General features: G+C 36.4%; 2 protein-coding genes across 2 annotated transcripts; both read left to right on the top strand.

The window, feature by feature from the left end:
• The first annotated feature begins 429 nt into the window (after positions 1-429).
• LOC134660626 (isatin hydrolase-like) lies at positions 430-3904 on the top strand. Its single transcript, XM_063516400.1, has 5 exons — positions 430-658; positions 2374-2495; positions 2728-2925; positions 3254-3430; positions 3731-3904. Exons 1-5 carry the CDS (start codon positions 450-452, stop codon positions 3835-3837), a joined length of 813 nt encoding a protein of 270 aa, XP_063372470.1. The 5' UTR covers positions 430-449; the 3' UTR covers positions 3838-3904.
• A 750-nt stretch (positions 3905-4654) lies between these two features.
• On the top strand, positions 4655-5746 carry LOC134661937 (peroxisomal membrane protein PEX16). Its single transcript, XM_063518190.1, has one exon. It carries the CDS (start codon positions 4763-4765, stop codon positions 5744-5746), a length of 984 nt encoding a protein of 327 aa, XP_063374260.1. The 5' UTR covers positions 4655-4762.
• The last annotated feature ends 6144 nt before the right edge of the window (positions 5747-11890 follow it).

Genomic DNA, 11890 nt, shown 5'->3' with positions numbered 1-11890 from the left:
TTAAAATCTTTGTATTGTTGATTGATCAAACCGCTGTGTGGCGCTGTCATCGTGCACGGTCCCAATAAGCTATGCTCGCGAGGTCTACAGCTCACAGAGCCACTAGTCAATCATCATCATCATTATCCCACGCAGACGACCTGCCTGTGAATGACATAAAAATGTAGAATGCGTCAGTCACGCAAGAATTGCATTATGATCAGTATAATGAGTGAGTATATTAACAAGTTCTTTTATTGGACACTGATTTTAACGTTTTAGTAACATAATTTTTCATCCTGGATTACATCGAGAGTAGTTTAACCAGGGTGAAAAATTTACTATAAATGTAATTTTATGATAAAACACTGCTTATGCTACTTATACTGTGACGTTTGCAATAAGATAATGACATCTTTTATTCCTGTTAGACGCTCCGCTCAACTCAATCTAAAGTAGTCGTTTCAAGGATGTGGTTGAAGATTATCGTGTGCATGTGCTTGGCCAAGGCGTGGGCCAATGTTGGCGCAGATAACTGCAAATTAAATGATATCATTTCCAACGGTGGTCTCGTTTTCAACGATTTGTCGCACAAATTTGATGAGAAATCTATCTATTGGCCGTATGTGAAACCATTTGCGTTTACCAAGAAAACCGCTGAAAATAGAGAAGATGGCTGGTAAATAAATATTTTATTAACTAATATAATTATAATCTATAATTGTTTGCAATACCACTTGTATACCTACTATTTCTTAATTGTTGTGTACAACTACTTATTTGTGTAAATCATACAACGAACAATACTTTGTCTTTTCTGTACAATACATTCTGACTGTAATCACAGATTTCATTATCCTTCCTCAGAAATTGACGAACGTTAAAAGTCGTGTCACAATTAAATATTGCTTTTTGTCTCTCTAAACTTGTTTTGATCGAATCGAAGCATCAATATATATATAGCCCTGATCCAAGTAAGCATACTTACTTAATCTGTATGCATAAACTATACCATACTTGGATACTTGGTATATCGTGGTCGTGCCGATGTGTGCTTCGGTTAAGAACAACAACTACCTATTCAAAGCACTATGCATTGTAATTGTTGCTAGGGATTGCAATCCGGTCCGGCGGATCCGGTAATCCGACCGGATTCGGTACATTTTACAAGCTACCGGAACCGGAAAAATTCACCGGATCCGGTCCCGGATCCGGTAAAAGGAATCAAAGCGCTAAAATATAAAAATAACAGCTTAAAACACTGCTAAAATTTAAAAGTTCTCGCCAATATTCGAACGTAATTCTATTCGAATGCTCCTTTCCCCGTGTTCCCGCTCGCAAACAACAACACAACAACTTGCTTGTTAGTTGACGCCAGTCTTACACCGACGAAATATGTGTCGTTCTAGCTTTGGTTGAGATTCCCGTGCACCGAAGATAAGTAGGTACTGAATTATTTTATATTTAATTAATTGTGTTCTTACGTTATACTTTAATGTACATGTACAGCAGTCAAGTTAAATATTTTGTCGAATTTAAAGTAAATAGAACATATTCTTATGTTATTATTATGCTACTAAATAAAGCTGGAAAATGTTTTGTGTGAATAAATGTATTAATGTATGCTTGTATAGGTATGCAGTAGGCAGGTTAATTGATTTTGTTTGCTCAAACTAAAATGGTTGAATTGAAAGCACCTTTTTGTGGGAGTTGTGGGTGGGACTATAGATATTTTAAAAGAAAAAGATTTTAATTTGTGAGACTGATTATTGTAATAAGACTTCGTGTTTACGTAATCAAAACGTTGATTTTTTAAACTTAAAACTGTCGTTTTATTAACCCATTAGAAAACTATCCTTAAATTCGCATATAACGCTAAAAAACCTAATAAAATACGAGACTTGATGATTTTTAATCCCCAATACCAATCCGGCCGGATCCGGTCGGATCCGCCGGATGGAGGCCAAAATCCGGCCGGATTCAAAACCAGACCGGATTGCAATCCTTAATTGTTGCAGACTACGTGATCTGATAAATGGTAATTTTATTATAATGCATTGAATTATTAAGCGCCTTGTCCAGTTGGTTTACATATAAGAACTTACTTAAAAGTATTCTGTTTATAAATTGTATCCTTAATTTTGTTCTATATAAGTACATTATTATAAGTATTATTTAACTTTCTCGAATGGTCAAAGTATGAATAGTTAATAAAACCATTCGCGCATGCCAATTTTCTCAGTTTAAACTAGATTTGCTACGCTGGCCGGCAAGTGGGATACGCCTTGGAAAGACATAAAATATAAAACCATTTTCATGTTAGTAATGGCATATACTGAAACAAAGACATAGGTTTCTTTCTCATGTTTGTTAAATAATAGTTGCCTATGGCAGGTATGCATCGAATGAATTCGAGGCCGGCGAACATGGTGGAACACACATGGATGCACCCTATCACTTCTACAAAGAAGGCAAATTCGTCGGTGAAATACCTATGGAGAAGCTCATCCTGCCTCGTAAATTTACGTTTTGTTTTATTATCTAGTTAGAACCCACAGAAATAAACTACTGCTTGTGTAATTTAAAACAAGTAACTGTCTTCTAGTTAAATAGAACTTTTCATTATTTACATTTTAGAATTCGATGACATTTAAAAACGGGAGTCTCAGGATTCTCAGGAAACTGGCAAAAAATATATTAAATAATTACATTTTAAAGTTTGTTTATAATGCTGACACTTTTTTCCAGTTATAGTAGTCGATATCAGCTCACGCGTCAATGACGATCCGAATTTTGTGCTCTATAAGCACCATTTGGACTATTTGATAAACGACAACAATGGGAAACCCTGCATGATCATATTCAAGTTCGGTTGGAGCAAGTTTTACGGCGATAAACAGAAATACTTGGGTATGAACGAGACAGCTGGTACTCTCAACTTTCCCGGTAAGATAAAGACTTTTCGTCAACTTAAAACATCAGCTGGAGCAGTCATAAACAAGTCATGGTCATCAAAATTCGCTCCTTTGAATGGCAATTTGCATATTCAAGAGTGTACTTTGATATTAATAGTACAAAATGTTATATGAATAGGTCGCTTTTATATTTATCGTTGACGTACCCGCAGTCACGGCCCGTGACTGCACGGCACGATCTTACCATTCGACTGTTTTATTAGCCTGATTTAGTGTCCCCCTGCTGGACAAAGCCCCCCTCCCCCCCTTAAAATCAGTAATTAATAAGTTGAATAACTAATATCACATACCTATTTAAGGTCTCAGCCAAGAGGTAGCCGAATGGATAACGACATCGTACAAGAACGTGGTCGGTATAGGCGTAGACACGCCCTCCTTGGACCCGGGCAGCAGCACCACCTTCCCTGTCCACAGGATCACTATGACTGCTGGCTTGTACGGCATGGAGAACGTTAAACTTGACACCCCAGTTCCAGGTAGGTCAACAAAACCAAATGTGACTATTAAAGCACTTCAGCAAGTTTCATCTGATTTTGAATCTACCTACTTCTGTACGGATATGATGGTCGTTCTTGTCTACGTGACAGCGTGATAAAACGGTGTCCGTCACTTTCTTTCCCACGGTGTTAAACAGTGACAGTTATTTTATCACGTGGATAAAGATGGATAAAGCTATCCATAATAGGCTGGCTGATCATGAAATGAAAATTTTGACGCATTTTGACAAACTGTCATTCTGAATTAGATAATGTAATTTACTATGTCTATTATTTCAGATTATGGTTGCACTGGTGTCGCAATGCCTATGAAGATAGCAAAGGGCACTGGAGGACCACTCCGGCTAGGTGCGATATGTCCAAAGACAGTACCAACAACGTTTTAAGAATGGCAAGATTGTGTCCTAGTTGGGAAATCAAAATGTACCCTAGTTTATATATTATTATTTAATTTATAGTTTTTTTAAATATAATCTTCGTATCAGCAATGTATAGGACAAAGTCACTATGAAATGCTTTAAATCATGTAAATTTCTCGCCTCAGCATTATCAATAAATTATAATATATTATTTTCATATTAAATAATACAGTATTTTATATTTTTTTTATTACAATTTAAGAAACCACTAAAAGACCTAGAGCAAAGAAGCGAATTGAGATAATGTCCATTAGTATCTAGAACAATAACAATTTAAAGCCTGGTCAGGCTTTACAGTAATTACAATATTACACAACAAGGGTTAATTCGCGCATAATCTCTACTTATTATGTGCGGTTTTACCTTCAACACAACTCTTAATTGTTAAGTATCTGCTTTTGGCGTTTAAATAAATATTCTATCTAAGCAATTCTAACCATTATTTATAGTGTGTCAAAGGTGTGTTTGATTTCAAACATAGACAGAGAGAATCATACTATCTTTGTCTTACACTAGTACTAGCACCCAAAAGAAAAGGATGACTATAGTTTTTTTTGTTCCTATTTACTGACAAGATTTGGTTGACCCAGTATATTTATTTAATTTTTTGATCCGTATCGAAAACAAAATTACTCTGTGGCAAAAACTGCAACGTGAATGCCGCGCTTTATAACCATAGACTAAAGTTTGTTTGATTTGACAGCTACGTCACGTCAACAGGGCAAGGGGCAAGCAAGGCAAATGACTTAACCGTACTGCCGACTCCGACTCACATTCTCATTTACATATATAATTAAATAAGTGAATTTAAATTAATAATTTTCCCAACCTTACTTAATACAAATGTAAGGAACGCAGCCGATTCTAGAAAGGCCAATCCACTGAAGAAACCATGGAGAAATTATCACTGAAGGAGTTTTTCGCGGCATATAAGAGGTGGGTGATAAGTAATCCTAATTTGGTTACCGATGTCGAGACAGTGGCTACATGGTCCTCATACTTCGTCGCCGGGAAGATAAATAAGTCACCTATAGTCTCCGAACTCGTGTATTCTATGTCTAAGCTGCTTTCTTTGTTCAACGACAAATTAATACGAGAGGCGTACGGCTCGGAAGTGCAGTTCTACAGTCTTAGGGAGCAGATTAAGCTATGGCTGACCGTTATACATTATTCCGAGGTTTTTGTGGAGCTTGTGGTTAAGAACAGATGGGGGAATAAGGGGAAATGGACGATCGCAACGCTACTTCAGCTGTTCAAGTGTTCTTCCGCTCTTATACTACTCTTGAGGTTTAAGGAGCTTCCCATTCAGCACCCGCCGGTGGCTGCGCTTCAAAGGAAGAAGTTTACAGAAGAAAAAACAAGTGAAGAAGGTGAGGGCTCATTTTTCACTTTAAAACGTTCGGGAAGGGTGATAAGACGCGTCGACGGCGCTCCGCCGGTCGCCTTCAGAGATTGGCAGCCAGTGAAACTAAAAGATGATAACAGCCTTCCAGTTAACGTTAAGGACTTGGTGTACGCTGAATCTCTGCATATACTAAAGCCGCTGATTCATTTAGCGGCTATGAGAGTGTTTGGAACTAAAGCGTGGCGGCAGTGGCTCGTATCGCTAGGCATCGACTTAGCTAGCCTGAAGCTGTATAACCGTCACATGAAGGACTTAACCGCTGAGCAGAGGCTGGAGATCAGCCGCAGGAAACTTGGACTTGTACTGTATTTATTACGTAGCCCGATGTACAATGGGTATTCAAAGAATGTAATAGAAAGTGTTCTGACATCGGCGTCGAACAGGGTTCCCTTGATGGCCTTTGTCTGTGGTCCGGTCATACAGTATCTTAGTCACTGGCAAGACATATATTTCTACATGTGGGCTTCGTAAAAAATTACATTATATTTACTATAGTGTGGTTAGCCATCTATGTCACTATAGTATTTATCACATAGCTTGGGTATCACACAGCTGTCACTTCAATACAGGTTTTGCTGAATTTGCGTTTCAAGGTTAATTGTATGGATTAATATCCATACACGGAGGCATCATCGGCTGTTATCATACCCAAGCTATGTAAAATATATTAGAGGAGAGGAGTAAAAAACACTACAAAAGTGTAGTAGTAATTTCGTGACATGGTTGTCTATCTATTTATGTGTCATTCTTAGGTAAAAGATTGCACTGTTAGGATAATAAGATAAGGAGAGACAATTAGAAACTATCTTCATTCATTACCAACACAATAGTGCCTTTTGCATGAGGCCATCACACTATGTTATAATGAAACTATGTGCTAAATTAAAATAATGTTTGTATAAAGACGAAATATTGTCCAAGTTAAATTTTTTAAAGTAACAACATTGTGACTTAAACTTTTTGTTCTAACTGACAGGCCGATATCGTCCGGCGGACTGTCAATCAGTGGGCCCCTTAAGGGAAAAATATACTTTTTAGTGACTTTTTATGTAGGCAAAGACAATAATCGTAAGGGGTTATTTAATTGTCTATAATTGTTAGTGTTGACATAAAAAAGAATACTTTAATCCTCAATAGGTAGGGGAGACTGGGGAGATTTGGTCCTCTTTTTTTTAATTTTTCTGGCTTACTCCCTGCACTTTGGCCCAGGGTGAATTTGCCAATGTTGGTGTTGACTTTCACACGTGAGGAGAATGTTCGGTATAATAATTTTGTATTTTTCCTCCTCCTTTTTTATTTGGTCCTCTTAATTATAAGGTTATATTCAATTTAAAATAAATTCAAATTAGCAACTTACTCTACTACGTTGTGAAAATCGATCGCAACATAATAGCGATGGAATTCCTTTTAGCACAGTTATTTTTTTAATTGGCTATTTGCCAATTTGCCAATTATGGTTTTATAATTTAAGTGGCCAAGTCTCCCCTTAACCCCTTATTGTGAGTTATATGTGTTGTAATTTACCTAGATAGTTATGCACACCCTTGTTGAGGAGGTATTTGACTACTAGTCAAATCAGTTTCTTTTTTCGAATTGTCAAAACGATTTTGCTACTATGGAATTTATATGAAACACTAGCATGTGACGTCACAATCAAATTACCTACTCTTTATAGTTTTTTCTACTCCAGCACTTAAATGTGTCAATTAAATGACTGACAGTGATATCTAAAGCAATGTCATTTGAATGCTTTGTCTATAGGCTCATAAGATGACTGCTAGCAGTCATCTTATGAGTATAAAACAACTGCTTTATTTTTTTTAAAGATACAAGTTCCGATCATCTTGATTGAAAGAGGTATGTTTTCATTTACAATAATAACTCTTTTTTTTTTTAAATAATAACTTTTTTTTTTAAATAATAACTCAATTTTTTTTTAAATAATAACTCTTTTTTTTTAATAATAACTTTTTTTTAATAATAACTTTTTTTTTAATAATAACTCTTTTTTTTTTTTTTTTTTGCTGCAGCTGTCATAGAAAAAGTAATGTATGCAACAGCTCATAATTGGTTCTTAAAATTCTCGGGTCTTTTTTTACAAAACTCGACTACGTCTCGTTTTGTAACTTCGACCCTTGAATTTTAAGAACCCTTATTATATCACTGTTGCATAAACTACTATAATACGAGTTTTAAAATAGAAAATAACGATTTTGCTACTATGGAATTTATATGAAACACTAGCATGTGACGTCATAATCAAATGACCTACTCTTTGTAGTTTAATACGAGTTTTAAAATAGAAATTGTGTCTAAAAATTGCTGCTGTCTACGTTTCTCTCTTAATCATTTGGTGCTTTATTTGACGCATGGTGTAAAATAATTTATTATAAATACAGTCAAATACCCTATTAAGAATGGGTGTGTTGGTCATATGTCCACCTCACACCACCTCATCGGTAGTAGAGTGGACGGCACAGAAGGCCAATAACTAATAGTGAGAACTCATATTAGTTAGAATTTTGTGTGCTTCCAGCAATTGTAGATTACGTTCCATAGTTGTAAATTTAATACTTTCCATCTTATTTACCCCTTTGAACGCTTTATGTCATAAACACAAACATCACTCAAACGCCAAGATCCCGGGCGCAAGCGAGCTAATGTAAACCCCACTCGTAAGTGTGAAGGTTACTTTGACTGCGTCCGCCATAACACCTATAGTGATCCTTGGCGCGGTGGGCACGACTAGTAAGAGTAACGACACCTTAAGGTGTTCTTGGCGTTCAAAGGGTTAAGAACTTCTTTACAAACAATGCCAGAATCGCAGAATAGGTATTTACGTTTAAATTGCTGTTTACTCTCAAACATTGTATGAGTTTATTTATTTTGGTTTTGGGTGGATCAACTATTCCTTGTTGTTATTCTGTCCGGTCAGCCAAGAGACAATATTAGCAACACACAACAACTATTACTATTTTGTACAAACTATTGTTAGCAGAAATTGTACACCACCTTCTTCTGACACGCTTGATAGACGACCCTCAATGGGAAGGGTTTATAAGTATCATAAAAAAGCGTGTTTGGTGAATTGAAATGCCTAAAAATCAGGTTTTAAAGAGTGACCCAGGAGAACGTAACCATGGCAACGAGTGACAAGAAGAAGTTGATTCACCCTTTTGGTTATACATAGATAAAAGGTGACTGGTGTTGTTTTAAGGAGTAAATGTGTATAATGTTATTTTTTTATGTATGTAATAAATAATAAGACGCGTAAAGTAGTACAAAATATTGCAGCATTTGTAGCTGCCAATTATACAGCTAAACATTTTTTGGAGCTGGATTGTCATAAGTGAGTTAAGAGGAAAGGGACAGCCGTTTCTCCATACAAAGTAGTCCCCATTTTCCTCTCTGGATATTGACATTATTTTTACATAATTTGATGTATATTAACCATAGCTATGCCCGCTACGTTCAAAGCAACGAAAGGGCCTGTAGACGGTCTTCCCTTATAGATGGACCCCACATTTGACCTTACTTCAATTTTTAAAATATTTTGAATTACTTTTCTCGTCTTAGTAATCATTAATCTGACGTCGACTTGACTGTTTACGTCATTCTAGGATTTAAGGTTCTAGAAATAAGGAGCATGATTGCTTGTCACAATTGGAAAAGGAACATGACATTATAAAACTAAAAGGGAATGTTTACAGGTATTCCCTTCAAACATATTAGGAAAATGTAATACGGTCAAATTCATAAACATGTATACATTTCTTCCCCTAATTGCAATGGTTATAAGGTGAAGAAATGTATACATATTTATAAACTAGACTGTACCGTTAAATGTGCCTAGTTTGCTCCAAATTGCGAAATTAAAAAATTATATTGTGGTATGTTGATATTATATGCCGACTTAAAGTAGACCATATCACTAGATCACTACTATCATGTTGTAACACTAAAATGAGGTTGTGATATAATTTTCATATGTAAAAACTGTTGGTGCATAAATACCCAGCGGGGATCAAAGTAGGCACATTTTACGAATGTACCGTAGGTACATAAAATGTAGCTAGTTATGTAATGTACAAAACAATTTAAATGTTTTTATATTTCATCCATCAATTCATTAATTTCATAATTCGATTGCGCAATCTTACGCGATCTTATCTTTCAGATGGCGTAGTTAATTGTCGAATAGAAATGTCATTTTACTATTCGGGTATTTCCGAAAATTACCGGACATTTGGAGTAAAGTGTAGTTCAATAGAAATGGAAAATAAAGGACGACTCACGTTAGACCGGGCCGTGTCCGGGCCGAAGCTTCCGGAGCTTCGTTTTCTATGGAAAGCATCACGTGTTCAAGTTTTCGAGCAAACAATTTTCGAGTTTATCGCGAACATATACAGACAGACACGGCGGGGGACTTCGTTTTTATGTATTGATATAAACTTTTGAAGAAAACGCCGTGACACGCCGTCTGTAAACTGTTTAGTTCCTATCTCTATGACCAGATGTCGCCAGTGGTCTTCGGTGCACGAATATACACCGAAATTCAGAATTGAGTAAGAATACGTTCTTTGGGATTAAATAGATAATACCTACAAATAATCCAAATACTATTTCTCATTTTTCATATCATTTTCTCTGTAGGCAACGCACAACGTTATGGGTTTTAGGCGTTGAAAGGGTTAAGTAATGTCAAATATTCATCAATTGTATAAGATGTGTTTGTCTAAGAGAAATCCGTGCCCCAGCATTTAAATCAGCGGCATTTAAATTCTACTAATAGAATTGAAAACAAGTGGTCAATACCCATAGATTCCCAATTTCTATCGCACGTATTTCAAAAATCAGCATTTCGCCGTTTTCCACCGATTTTCGAGTGACGAAATCGAGCGATCGAAATTCAAAAAACGGGCCCCTAGTCGGCTAAACGGCGGCGCCATAAATATTTTGTGGTAACTCAACCAGAGTGAGGTACGGTACCGCATAATGTACGAAGCTGTACAGCGCCATCTATACATTATGCCGTCAAATTCGCAGCTCGAAGACGCCGTAGACTGAAGCTTTGGTAGGCACTAGGCACATTGCATTTCAACATAATTATTATTATGTATTAACATTTTCGACGCCGTGTCAAATACAAAAGCTGTCACGCTGACGCCACGTCACCGAAGTGTCAAGACTGAAATTGAACTTTATGCATATGCACGTAGGTCTGTTGCTCTGTGGTCTGTGACCGATTAATCGGTCTTTGGCGTTGAACCTACGGTGCGGATATATCGGTCATTGGCGTCCAAAAGGTTAAAGGTGTCACATATTTGTATATTGACGTTATGGCATTTAAAAGGTTCTTGACTATATATGTGTATTCGCACGTTTTACAGTACATATGGCTCTTTTCAACATAGGCACGTATTGTGGTAATTACCGCACTAGGGCGGTAAAGTAGCACCATATGTACTGTAAATATAGTTATATTAATATTGTACATTAAGTATGTAATTAATAATATAGGTGATGTTACTCTTGTTTTTAGTAATTATCGGTGATTACTGTATAGTTAATTTTATACGTAATAATTTAAAAAGAATCACATTTAAAGTAAAATAAGTTATTGGGTCAGGCTGTTTGGGAAAACTAACAAAACTATGTTATCAATCGTTTTTTTTCTGGATTAGGTATGTTTTTTTTACTATAATTGTTTACATGTCACACCATTCGATTTTCATGTACCAAGTACCTATTTGTTGTACGTACCTAATTTACAATTGTAAACAATTAAATTGTAATGTAAAAATCGTCACAAAATCAAATAAACATTTGACATTCCAGTGGTTTCTCATTGCACTTTTTACCCCATGCTACTCTTGCAATTATCTAATCTGGATATAACTGGGTGAATCAACTTTTTCGGTTACGTTCCCCTGGGTCACTCTTTAAACCTGATTTTTAGGCATTTAAATTCTCCAAACACGCTTTTTTGTAAAACTTATAGGTAAACCCTTTCCATAGAGGGTCGTCTACCAAGCGTGTCAGAAGAAGGTGATGGTGTACAATATCTTCTAACAAACTATGCTACTATTGTCTCCTGGCTGACCGGACAGAATAACAACAAGAAATAGTTGATCCACCCAACTATCCCTTTTCATAACATTAAGCTTTCTTCATAGAAAATCGAGCTTCAGTAAAAGGATGAAGAACATCTAAAACCCTAATAGTCGGGCGGCTTTTGAACCAGAGCGATCGAGAGTCGAGACGAAGTTGACAATTGGAAAGGTCGGTTAATTTAAATGTTATTAAATAGAATAAAATAGAAAGGTGTTTATTTCTCTAGTTTATACCTATGTTAACTACATTATGTCCATCAGGTCGGTGGAGTGATCGGCCTGTGGGTGTGTCACAGACCTGTCATTGTCGGTGTGTCAATCGGCCTGTCAGTTAGGACAAAAAGTTGACAATTCCGAACAACTGACAGGCCGCTTTACTATCTACGTATATGATACCTAAATGATAATCCTTATAGAGTCTGTTCGGAGAGAGAAGAGTCGTGGAATGTATTGGGCCCCATACATTCCACGACTCTTCTCTTTCCGAACAGACTCTACAGCT

Source organism: Cydia amplana, chromosome Z (genome assembly GCF_948474715.1).
Source record: "Cydia amplana chromosome Z, ilCydAmpl1.1, whole genome shotgun sequence".
Taxonomy (NCBI): Eukaryota; Metazoa; Arthropoda; class Insecta; order Lepidoptera; family Tortricidae; genus Cydia; species Cydia amplana.
Note: the sequence above shows the minus strand (reverse complement) of the source record. Positions and strands in the feature narration are given on the sequence as shown.